This window comes from Mesoplodon bidens (assembly GCF_964165515.1).
Source record: "Mesoplodon bidens genome assembly, chromosome: 2".
Classification (NCBI taxonomy): Eukaryota; Metazoa; Chordata; class Mammalia; order Artiodactyla; family Ziphiidae; genus Mesoplodon; species Mesoplodon bidens.
Genome location: NC_138177.1, coordinates 104,470,000 through 104,483,536, shown reverse-complemented (window position 1 = coordinate 104,483,536; position 13,537 = coordinate 104,470,000). Strand labels below are relative to the sequence as shown.

Below are 13,537 nucleotides of genomic sequence, written 5' to 3'. Positions count from 1 at the left end.
TTGTATTGAACCATTTCTTCACATTTTCCTGGGGTTGCCAGATGCACTGATTTTTAGAAAGTGATAACTGCAGTAAAACTATGGGAAGGAAAAACAGTTTCTTTATAGAATTTGGTATTTTCATGTTTCTTCAATTTTAATTTTCTAAAATACTGCCAAAGTATTTTACTCTTTCTCATTCAAAGATGGTTAAACAACACAAGAGATTCATCTACATTTGCAAAAGAGAAGAAGAAATCCTAAATAAAAGCATCTCCCCTGTTAGAAGTAACAGTAGTGTCTCAATTTTTACTTTAGATACATAACTTGCATGTCTATGTTACAAACCACAGAAGTGGTCAGAGAAAATTTAGTTTATTATTCTTGCAATTTTTTCTTGGACTTAATACATTGCTGGGGTACTAGAGCAGAACAGAGGAAGGTGAGCTAGATCTTAGTGTTTGTCATTTTATTTTTTATTAAAGTCAGAAAGATGTGTTTTTCCACCAGGATTGTTCTCCTAAGGCAAAACAAAATATTGCTACATTTACCCATTCTCTACACATAAATCCTTCCCATGGATTCTGAGTTTTAATGATTTTTTTAAAAAGAGTGAGAGACTCAAAATGTGAACTCAAAAAAGTACAAAGTTTTGAGTAATTCCACACAAGAACAAAGGGTGAAAACCTTCTGCCTCTTTTACTTCTTCAAAGTCTTACTTGTCAAAATCTCTTTTCTAGACATCTTTAAACAATTCTAACAATTATTATTTAATTGTTAACCTATATGCCAAGCACATCTAGTACTCTGGAATAAATTGTGAATTACTTGAGAAAAAGTTCATCTATACACACATCACTTGCAACAATTTTTATATGGTGTTTTCTATATTTTAGTTATACAGTAATTATTGATCATAACCATAAAAATAAATTCAACTTTGGTCACTTACAAACTCAGGGCCAAAGTTATCTTTTGTGCAAACTACTTTTCCATGTAAGAACCAATTCAAAACTTATAAATTCTTTACATCCTTTAGCACTATCTATAAGTGTTTTACTTCGCCAGTCCTGCCCTGGTTTTATATTCCACTAAGTTTTCCACACCATACACCTCCTTTTGTTCTCTTTAAGAGTCCCCACCACTTTGTTTTCTGTGAGCATCTATTTGCTCATAACTGCCTTCACACAACCCAACACTCCACTTTGCTCTTTCATGAGCCACTTCCAAATTCATCTTACCCAAGAAACTTTGCCAATCTACATATTATGCTAGAAAACTACCTCCTCCTAAAACCTCAACCAAAAGACTTGGCTCTAAATCTTTCAAATGTAATAAGCAAAGGGGCATAAAGTTAATACCAATACACACATAAAACCCACATAAAGTTATCATCATGTGGCACACCAAGCTTTCTATCTTACCCATCAAATGCTGAGAGCCGAAGAAAACCCTTTAAAAGCACTTTCTAGGAAACAATAATCAGAAGGGGACAATTTCTATTGCCAGGTTTGAATGGGCTAACATTAGGTCTTCTTCTAGGTGTTCATTTGGGCCAGGTTCAAAATCTCTAGCTTGTAAATTCTATTTCCAGGTAATTTCTTTCACGTCTCTATTTTCTGTCTCCATATCAACAGAAAGGGACCAAACCTGAGGACAGGTCATTTGAAAGCAAAAATTTCAACAACTACCTCAGCAATAAATTTTTTTAAAGCTGAGCAGAGTTAATATTCAGAATATATAAGACTTTGGCCAACAGGCAACAATGGACAGCAATTTCTGAAACTCAGGAGAAAAGTGGGGTAAGACCTTTGACTGCCATCTTACCTGCCATGAGAGAGTTTCCAGATTCTGGCATGCATAGGAAGAATTCAACAGAACCTAGTGAACTTTCTCAACTGAGCAGAGCTGAGTGCATGAGGAGACCAAAGCAGCTAGTGTCCAAGGAACAGAGTATCAGAGAGGTAAGAAGTACACAAACAAGACCTTCAGAGATTGACAGAGGATACCCATTAAGTATTCAGCTGGGAACTGATCAGCACATGTTTGTAAGGAAACTACCCAAAGCTAGAGAAAAAAACCACCAGAAAAGATTAGATTTAACAGTGGCCACCATTCACACAGGGCCAGGAATAGTATCTGTCCCCACCGTCCAGACTGGAAAACCTGTTTCAAGGCATACTGGGTAAAGTACACAAAGGGTCGTGCCTCAGTAGGAGGGAGTAATAGCCCTAGGCTGTACATTACTCCAGAGCAAATTCTTTCCAAGTAACTTAACTGCATTCTTGAACAAAGCTCAAGAATATTTATAGGAAAACAGCCAAACCAAGTGAGGTAAAATTCACAATGTGAGACATCCAATCAAATATTATCAGGCATGCAAAGAAGCAGAAAAATATAACCAATCAGAAGAAAAAGCAATTAATCAAAAGCAAACTGGTATTGATAGAAATGTTAGAACTACCAGACAAGGCCATTAAAAGTTATTAAGACTATATTCCTGTATATTCAAAACTTAAGTAGAGACATACAAACAACACTCAGCTCCACCTTCTAGAGATGAACAATGTGACAGATGGAAAAACACACTGGATAGGATTAATGGCAAATTAGACATGGCAGATCATAATATAGAGAACTTGAATACAAAGCAATAAAAATTTTCCAGAAAGTGAACACGATATCAGTGAACTGTGGAACAACTTCGAGTGGCCTAATATTTGTGTAATTAAGAGTCACTGAGGAGGAGGATAGAAAGGAACAAAAAAATTTTGAAGGGGCTTCCCTGGTGGCGCAGTGGTTGACAGTCCGCCTGCCGATGCAGGGGACACGGGTTCGTGCCCCGGTCCAGGAAGATCCCACATGCCGCAGAGCAACTATAGGCCCATGAGCCATGGCTGCTGAGCCTGCACGTCTGGAGCCTGTGCTCCGCAATGGGAGAGGCCATAATAGTGAGAGGCCCGTGTACCACAAAAAGAAAAAAAAAAAAAAAAAAAGAACCAAAGAGCACCAGAAATAGAAGCTATGTAGGCAAATATAAGATTTTTTTCTTATTATTTCAATCTCATTTCAAAGATAATTGACTACTGAAGCAAAAATAATACTGTAGTATGGGGTTTATAACATATACAAAAGCAAAATGCATGAAAAAACTAGCACAAAGGATTGGAGAGGAGAAATGGAAATGTACTATTCTAAGTTCTTACACTATGTGTGAAATGGTATGAGATCTCTTGAAGGCATACTGTGCTAAGTTAGTTAAGGATGTATACTATGAACTGCAAAGCAACCAGCAAAATAACAAAAAGTTATAGCCAATAAATCAACAAAAGATAAAACAGAATCATTAACATTTCATTCAGTCAAAAGGCCGAAAAATTAAAAGATAAAGAATAGTAAAACAAGATGACAAATATAAACATAACCATATCAAGAATTACATTAAATGTAAATGATCTATTTTCCTCAAAACCTAGAAAATACTATGTTAAGTAAAAGAAGCTAGTCACAAAAGACTACCAATGAAATGTCCAGAATAGGCAAATCCATGGAGACAGAAAGTAGATTAGTGGTTACCAGCAGCTGGAAGGAGGGAGGAAAGGGGAGACTAATGGGTACAAAGTTTCTTTTGGGAGTCATAAAAATGTTCTGAAATTGGATAGTGGTAATGTTTGCAGAACTCTGTGAGTGTACTAAAAATACCACTAAATTGTACACTTTAAAGGGATGGATTTTATGGTATGTGAATAATTAAGAGCACAATAACAATACAATAAAAATACTGGAAAAGGTGCTGAAATAATAATAAGCATATATTTTCTAAGATCCAGCAAGAAGATTCTAATCCCCACTTCACTCTATAAGGAGTGTGAGTATGTGATCTGCTTTGGCCAATAAAATGTGAGCTGAAGTTATGTGTATCACTCTCTAGCAGATGCTTTAAGATATATTTCCACTATTTGCCATGAGTCTGGTTTATCCTGCATAGGGGCTGGTCACTGGTCCAGAAATGAAGAAGTGTGCAGCAAAAATGTACTCAGCCTGCAGTTTGAGATGAACATTAATGTGAGCAAGAAATAAAATTTTGTCATAATTTTTTTAAAAAGTGATCTAATTACTGTAATTAAAAGGCAAAGCTTGTCAGATTGTATTTTAAAAAGCAAGAGCCACTATATGCTGTCTAACTGACAAACTTTAAAGATAAAGAAAAAATAGAATAAAAGTAAAGGATGGAAAAATATATAATATTTTAACATTATTCAAAAGAAAGCTACAGTGACTAGATGAGATAAAGTAGATTTCTAAGCAAACAATATTACTAGGGATAATGAGTGCATTTCACAACAGGACATAACAATTCTGAATGTTTATATACAAAATAATAAAACTTCAAATTACATGAAAACAAAGACTGATAAAATTTAAAGAGAAATAAATCCACAATTATAGTTAGAGGTTTCAATACTCCTCTCTCAACAGCTGACATCAATATCTGATACAACAAGTAAACATAAAACCAGCAAAGATACAGCAGACTTGAATAACACTATCAATCAATTTGAATCAATTAACATTTATAGAATATGCCACCAAACAACAGCTAAATACACAATCTTCTCAAGTGCACATAAAATATTTATCAAAACAGACCACACTCAGGACCATAAAATTTAAAGGGATGTTGCTAAAGCAGAGCTTTAGGAGAAACGTACAGTACTAAACACTTATATTAGAAAAGAGGAAAGATCACAAAGACATTACAAGGACACAAGACATTACAGATAAAGGTCAAAGACATCGGAAGACAACTACAGAACAATTTCCCTCCTGAACATAGATGCAAAAATTCCAAACAAAATTTTAGCACATCAAATCCAACAATATTTTATAAAGACAGTAAACAATACTTTATAAAGACAGTATATAATGACTAAGAGGGGTTTATGCTAGGAATGCAAAGTTGGTTTAACATTTAAAAATCAATGTAATTTGCTATATTAAACTAAAAGAGGAAAACAATGTAATCATTTCAAAAGATTCAGGAAAAGCATTTGACAAAATCCAACTTCTGTTTCTTACAAACTCTCAGCAAATGAGAAATAGAAAGGAACTTCTTCAATTTGATAAAAGTCATCTACAGAAACCTACAATTAACTTCGTATTTAATGCTTTCCCCTTAAGATCAGGAAAACAAGGCTATCTGTTCATCGCTTACACTCAAATTTGTACTGGAGGTACTAGTCAGTTGCAATAAGGCAAGAAAAAGATATAAAAGGCATCCATATTGTAAAGGAAGACACAAACATACTTTTATTCACAGACCACATGCTCATCTATGTAGAAAATCTAATGGAATCTAAAAAAAACAACAAAACCTACCAGAACAAGTGAATTTATCAAGGCAGCAGGATACACGAATGACAAAAGAAAAATGATTGTATTTCTATATGGTAGCAATGAACAATCAAAAATTAAATTTACGGGCTTCCCTGGTGGTGCAGTGGTTGAGAGTCCACCTGCCGATGCAGGGGACACAGGTTCGTGCCCCGGTCCGGGAAGATCCCACATGCTGCAGAGCGGCTAGGCCCGTGAGCCATGGCCACTGAGCCTGCGCGTCTGGAGCCTGTGTTCCGCAATGGGAGAGGCCACAACAGTGAGAGGCCCGCGTACCGCAAAAAAAAAAAAAAAAATTAAATTTACAAAAACAATACCATGCACAAGTAATAAGTAAATGAGAAATATATTGTGTCCATGGGAGGAAGGCAATACTGTTAAGAATTCAACAGCATTCTGTATAAAATCTCAGCAAGCATTTTTGCACAAATTACTTCATGTAAAATTCACAAGGGTATGATACACAGCAAAAATAGTCAAAAGAACAAAGATGGAGGATTAACACTATCTGATTTCAAGACTTATTAGAAAGCTACAATAATCAAGACAGTGTCATACTAACATTAAAGTAGACAAATAGATCAGTGGAACAGAAAAAGAATCCAGAAATAAGCACATAACGTATACAGACAGCTGACTTTTGACAAAAGTGCAAAAGTAATTAAGTGGAGAAAGGACAGTCTTTTCAACAAATACAAAAACAATTAAACATGCATATTCAAAAACTGAACTTTGATCTATGTTCTGTTTCATACAAATAAATTAACTCAAATGTACAACAGTAAATCTAAAACTTAAAAATATAAAACTTCTCTAACACAGGAGTCTACCTGTGTGACCTTGAGCCATCAAAAGCAAAGTCCATAAAAGAACAACTTCAAATTGGACTTAATCACAATTTTAAACTTTTGCTCTTCAAAAGATAATGCTGGGCTTCCCTGGTGGCGCAGTGGTTGAGAGTCCGCCTGCCGATGCAGGGGACACGGGTTTGTGCCCTGGTCCGGGAAGATCCCACATGCCGCGGAGCGGCTGGGCCCGTGAGCCATGGCCGCTGAGCCTGCACGTCCGGAGCCTGTGCTCCGTGATGGGAAAGGCCACAACAGTGAGAGGTCCGCGTACCACAAAAAAAAAAAAAAAAAGATAATGCTAAGAGAATAAGCCACAGACTGCAAAAATATATTTGAAAAACATATATATGGATAAAGGACTTGCACCTGAAATATATAAAGAACTCTTAAAACAATAATAAGAAATAATAATACGAAAGCAAACAACCTAATTTTTTTAAACGGGCAAAAATTTCAGACAGACATTTAATCAAGGATGACATATCAACGGCAAATAAGCACATAAAAAGATGCTCAACACCATTAGGGGAATGAAAATTAAAACCACAAGATACAAATACCTATTAGAATGGCTAAAATTAAAAGACTGACTGTACCAAGCATTGGTAAGGATGTAGAAGAGCTGACATATTCATACACTGATGATGAGAATGTGGAAAACTACAGGCCCTTTGGAAAACAGTTTGACAATTAAATGTACACCTACCATATAAACCAGCCATCCCATTACTAGGTATCTACTCAGGAGAAATGAAAGCATAAATCTATACAAAGGTTTATACGCAGATGTTTATAGCATTTTACAACAGGTGAGTAGGTAAACTGTGATATATCCATACAATGGAATACTACTAAGCAAAAAAAAAGGAATGAAGTATTCATATGTGCTACAACGTAAAAATTATGCTAGTGAAATAACCCATTAAAAAAGAGTACATACTGTATGATTCTATTTCTATAAAACTGTAGAAAATGCAAACTCATCTACAGTGACCAAAGGCAAATCAACTGCTATCTGGGGATAGAAAGGCAGATAATAGATATGTTCATTTTCTTGATTTGGTTGATAATTTCACAGGTACATACATATGTCAAAACTTATCAAATTGTACACCTTAAGTATGTGTACTTTATTATGTACATTATATATCAAAAGAGCTGTTAGAAATTCTCTCTCTTATTACCCTTAAAGCCAGTGGTGGTTTTACTGAATGTAAAAGGATGCTCTTCCAATAACTCTTTAATAGCTGATGCCCTAGAGAACTTCTGATAGTAATATTAGTGAAGGGGCACCCAGGGTCCACAGTGCACAGTAATAACAGAGTAAACAAGTATTCTATGTCACACCATTAAAAGAAAAGAATACTCTGCCTTCCATGAATAAATTTATGAAGAGATTTCCCACTCTATATCACAAATCAGATATCCATCCTAAATTAAATAATTCTACAGCTTAACCAAAGGGGACTATTTAGAGAGTTTAAAAAACAAAAATGGTAGTTTTATTTGCCTTAAAAATCTTTTCTAAAATTCAGGAAAAATTTAGATAATTTGCTATATTAAGAAAACAAATCTCTACAGCTATCCAAGGCAGCAGAAAATTTTAGTCCAACTTTAGTTTTAAGACCCAACTCCTCCAAAAAAGACTTGAATACTTTTGTTAAGTAGCTTTGATAAACAACGAGCCAAAAACTAAACATTTTTTTTTTTCCTTTGGCCACACCACACAGCTTGCGGGACCTCATTTCCTGACCAGGGCTAGAACCCGGGCCACAGCAGTGAAAGCCCAGAATCGTAACCACTAGGCCACCAAGGAACTCCCCTAAACATTCTTAATTTGAACAAATATATAAAATTTTGATTATGCCATATATACGTACATGAATGGTTGAGTTGGTATGATAATTAAAAGAAAGAAAACCCAAGCAACCTTACTTACCTATTTTGTTCCTCCAGTTTAGCCAGGAGTTCTAAGTCGTCTGGACTCAACTGTGACGGGGAAGATGGTGAAAGGGCTGGCGTTGACAGTGTGGTAGACGAGGATGTACTGTGTAATGAAGCAGATGGACTTGCCACCTGACTGGCCATCTGACTGACTGTATGTGACACTGTGTTCTTCACCCATGAGAGAGTAGAACTCAACTTTTCTGCAACCTTGTCTGTCGCCACCTAAGGATAAAAATAACAGTTGCATTCATCAATTGTATTGTATGCATTACCAAGAACTTGATAATCCTGGTTAGTTTTACTTTATAACCACCATCAGAATATTCTCTTTGAGTTAATAAAGGTAAAACCTGTTTTAGCAATGACTGTCCTAACATACAGCTTTTGGAAACTCCTTATTTCAGTTCTGCGACATGAACAAATTAGAACAATGTTTTCCAAACTACAGGCTAAAATCCATCAGGGAGTGATAAAATCAATTTAATAGGTAACACCACCATTTTTTAAAAATGAAAAAGAGCAGAAAGTGTCAATGTAAAGGTATGTTGTCTTATAAAATTTCTGTCTCAGTTGCATATATGTATTAAAACTACATACTACATGTATGTTCAGTTGAGATATGAAATATATTCTTTATTTGGGTTACAGTCAAAAACATTTGAAAGCCGAGGAACTAAAACATGTCCATTGGGTGATGAGGACAGGGAAATCCTATAATATGACCAACAATTCAACAAAAACTGGGCTTAGCATAAATAAGATGAAATGAGACTCATGATGTATCTTCAAACCACTAAAGAGTATTTTTATTGAAGAGGATTTAGCTCTAGAAGAACAAAATTACGATAAATGATTGATTTAACAGAGTAAGAGAGTTTCAGGGTACAATTTTCAAATAGTTAGAACTAGTCAGAAATAGAATGGGATGCCTAGAAAGAGTAGACATTCTCTACCAATGGCTACAATTAAGAATCCATAACACAACACTGTAAAGCAACCATACTCCAATAAAATTTTTTTAAAAAAAGAATTCATTATAAGAGTCAACATGGAAACCTAAATGTCCATTGACAGATGAATGGATAAAGAAGATGTGGTACATATATACAATGGAATACTACTCAGCCATAAAAAGAATGAAATAATGCCATTTGCAGCAACATGGATGCAGCTACAGATTATCATACTAAGTGAAGTAATTCAGAAAGAGAATAACAAATACCATATGATATCACTTATATGTGGAATCTAAAATATGACACAATTGAACATATCTATGAAACAGACTCAAGAACATAGAGAATAGACTGGTGGTTGCCAAGAGGGACAGGGGAGGGGTGAAGTGGAGTGGGAGTTTGGGATTAGCAGATGCAAACTGGTATATATAGAATGGATAAACAACAAGGTCTTACTGTATAGCACAGGGAACTATATTTAATATCCTGTGATAAACCATAATGGAAAAGAATATGAAAAAGAATGTTAAAAAAAATTAATTATAAGAGTCAAAAGTCAAGAGTTGGTTGAAGATGAGTTTCTGTTTTAGATGGGCAACTAGGACTAAAAAAGCCTTTCAAATCCCTCCCATCTCTAAGATTCAATGAACTATACAAACGTCTAATATATTCTTCATAAATCATGCCAAAGTCCTAAGCAGATATGCCTACAGCAAATTCATTTGAAACACAATATACATAAGTAATATTCAAACAGGCATTATCACTTCAGTAATGAAAAACAATGTGAACAATACCATATTTGAATATCTATATAAAACTAAACATTCTTAATTTGAGTTTACAAAATAAGGTACAGTAGTTTTTTTAAGGGATTATACTTTTTGAAGCTATCACAAAAAGAGCTTCTTTTTTTTTTTTTAAGAGACGGGGTCTCACTATGTTGCCCAGGCTGGAGTGCAGTGGCTATTCACAGGCGCGATCCCACTGTTGATCAGCATGGGAGTTTTGACCTGCTCACCTCTCCTTAGGCAACCTGGTGGTCCCCCGCCCCCAGGAGGTCACCATATTGATGCCGAACTTAGTGCGGACACCCGATCGGCATAGCACACTACAGCCCAGAACTCCTGGGCTCAAGTGATCCTCCGGCCTTAGCCTCCCGAGTAGCTGGGACTACAGGCGCGTGCCACCGCACCCAGCTTCTTCTTCTTTTTTTTTAACAGATCTTTATAGGAGTATAGCTGCTTCACAAATACTGTGTTAGTTTCTGTTGTACAACAAAGTGAATCAGCCATATGCATACATATACCCCATATCCCCTCCCTCTTGAGCCTCCCTATCCCACCCCTCTAGGTCGTCACAAAGCACCAAGCTGGTCTCCCTGTGTTACGCTGCTGCTTCCCACTAGTTATCAGTTTTACATTTGGTAGTGCGTATATGTCGATGCCACTCTCACTTCACCCCAGAGTGAAGATAAGTCAGAAAAAGAAAAAGAGCTTCTTGATTGTGAAGTTCTTAGACAAAAACTATGAAGTGCTTTTACGTGCTTTGAGAAGATCTTAAATTTTATGCAACAGAAAATGACTAAGCACTATAACGTTGTTTTCTAGACATATTCTCAGCTAACCTTGGTTACATATAGCAACTTATACACACAAAAATTAAACACCAACTTATATACACAAAAAAAGATGCCACCCAGACTATCTTAGCAGATACTACTCTCCCCTCATGGGTTGTCCAAGTCTTTCCTTCTCACTTCATCAACACATACATGTCCCCACTTCCTCCTCACCCCACCCAGCAGCAGAAAAATTCAGTGTAGGGAAAAGGGATTCTAAGGTCATAGTTATGCCACTCAATGTGAGGCTGGAACTTCTGAGACAAAGATTTGATTACAAGTGAATAGGGGCAAGAGTTTTATTAACGTAAAGATACCTCTCATTTTCTTTTCATTTTCAATAACTTTTTCGTTTTAGAACTTACTTCCCTTGGAATGGCATTATAGAAGGGATCAGGGAGCTCTTACTGTTGAGGGAAGAACCCCCAAGAAAGACAAGCAGGATGAAGTAGGGGAACCAAGGAAAAGAAGTATGGGGACGATCATTTAGGCTTCCAGGCCAAAAAAAAAAAGTCCTCGCCAATGAAAAGACCAGCAGCACAGTTCATTAAGGCGAAAGGCCAGATAGTAACCAAATAATTTAGCCAGAACTTCCTTTGTACCAGGAAATGGTAAGAGCCATGGCAGACAACAAGATAGCCTGTTGTAGTTTGTTATCCTATTGATTTTCTCTACTCAGTTACAACTACAAATTCAATTGTGAAGATGGCACTAATTTGCATCCCACAAGCACACTATATTGTAAAACAGAAAACCTAACATGTAAAATTTACAGAAAAATGTTACCCTTTACTAACACTGATGACTAATTTCAAATATACTCACAACTTTCAAAAATTAATGCTTACAATAAGGACCTACTGTATAGCACAGGGAACTATATTCAGTATCTTGTAATAACCTATAAGGGAAAAGAATCTGAAAAAAAAAAGAATCAAAGGATCACTTTGATTTATACACCGGAAACACTATAAATCAACTATACTTCAATCTTAAAATTAAAGTATATGGAAATAAATACGGAAAAAAATTTTTAAAGAAAGAATTAATGCTTTACATTTCCATTATATAAAAGTTCTCTACTCGAGCTAACTTTAGCAAAGCAAAAGACACCTATTATTTGCTTTAATTTGTTTTTAAAAATAAATTTATCATACCCTTTCTGCACACTGTAGCAACAGGCTTCCATTTAAAAAATTTGGAATAACCCAGAGCACAATCCTGACATCCTTTCAACCTTGATGAAATGAGATTGTCTATAACTACTGAAGGTTCAACAACCCATCTTTACAATTTAAAATTCTTAAATATAACTGGAGTATTTAATTGCAGTTGCACTTTAATAAAGTTTAATTCTCATGGTTCTAGAAATCACACAGGACTGAGTTATTTTTCATATATCATCATGTCCTATTTTTCCTTTAACTCTACTTTTCCAAATCTCTAACCTGCCACCTCTAAACCTCTTTCCCTCATCCTATGGTCATGAGGACACAATAAATCTGACAATGCAATTATGTCACAAAGATTGTCACAAAGTTCCTGTCTACCTCATAGAGGTGTTATGCATTTATTTTTAAACATGAACATACTTTGAAAAGATTAAGACCATCATTAAAAAGGCTTAGTAATCAGACACAAAAGGCCATACATCATATGATTCCATTTACATAAAATGTCCAGAACAGGCAAACCCAGAGACAGAAAATAGTTGGGTGGCTTGGAGGGACTGTAAGAGGGGGGATGGGGAATGACTGCTAATAGGTACAGAGTTTCTTCCTAGAGTGATGAAAATGCTCTGGGATTGGACTGCAGTGAGTTATATGACCCTGTGAATATACTAAATGCCACTGAATTGTACACTTGAAAGGAGTGAATTTTATGGTATATGAATTATATCTCAATTTTAAAAGAGCTTAGTCAATCTGAAAAATCTACATAATGTATAATTCCAACTATATGACATTCTGGAAAAGGCAAAATTATGGAGACAGTAAAAAGATCAGGATTTGGGCGAGGGAAGGGACAAACAAGCAGAACACAGAGGATTTTTAGGGTAGTGAAAATGCTCTGAATGATACAATAATGGTAGATACATGCCATTATACATTTGTCCAAGCCCACAGAATGTAAACCATCAAGCATGAACTATAATATAAACTATGGACTGGATGATTATGATGTGTCAACATAATCTCATCAACTGTAACACAGGTACCACTCTGGTGGTGAATGTTGATAATGGGGGATGGGTCTGCACGTGTAGGGGTAAGGGGTAGATGGGAAATCTCTGTGCTTTCCACTCAATTTTGCTGCGAACCTAAAACTGCTCTTAAAAAATAAAATACTAGTAAAATAAATTAAATAAGAAGTTTAGTAAAAGCCTTAGATATTGCTATAATATTTGAATAGGATCTCCCATGATAAACAATCATGGTTCCTTTATCACTTTATATTTTATTAGAACTTATAAAGATGCTCTTAACTCCCCAAAAGGACTGTTTTTAAAGATTCCAATTTTAGATCCAAAATCTAAAATACTCTAAAGCAGGTATCACTACTTTCCCCATCTTAAAAGTGATGACACTTTTTAAATGATGACCCAGAGAGGTTACACAACTTTTATATTAGAAAGCTATTAAGAGAGGAACGTAGACAGTCTGGTTTGAGATTCTCTGCTCTTAACCACTGTCAAGAGTGAACAAGACCTGTGATTTCCCTGGTGGTCCAGTGGGTAAGACACCACACTCCCAATGCAGGGGACCCAGGTTTGATCCCTGGTTGGGGAACTA

General features: G+C 35.7%; 1 protein-coding gene across 9 annotated transcripts in view; it reads right to left on the bottom strand.

Moving 5' to 3' along the window:
- The window catches only part of EVI5 (ecotropic viral integration site 5), a 250,785-nt gene that overhangs the window by 180,036 nt on the left and 57,212 nt on the right, over positions 1-13,537 (bottom strand). For all 9 annotated transcript variants that reach the window (XM_081226568.1, XM_081226566.1, XM_081226567.1 and 6 more), the window contains exon 2: positions 8,161-8,390. In XM_081226568.1, coding sequence (XP_081082694.1) covers positions 8,161-8,309 — 149 coding nt within the window. In that variant the 5' untranslated portion in view covers positions 8,310-8,390. The remainder of the gene's footprint in view (positions 1-8,160; positions 8,391-13,537) is intronic.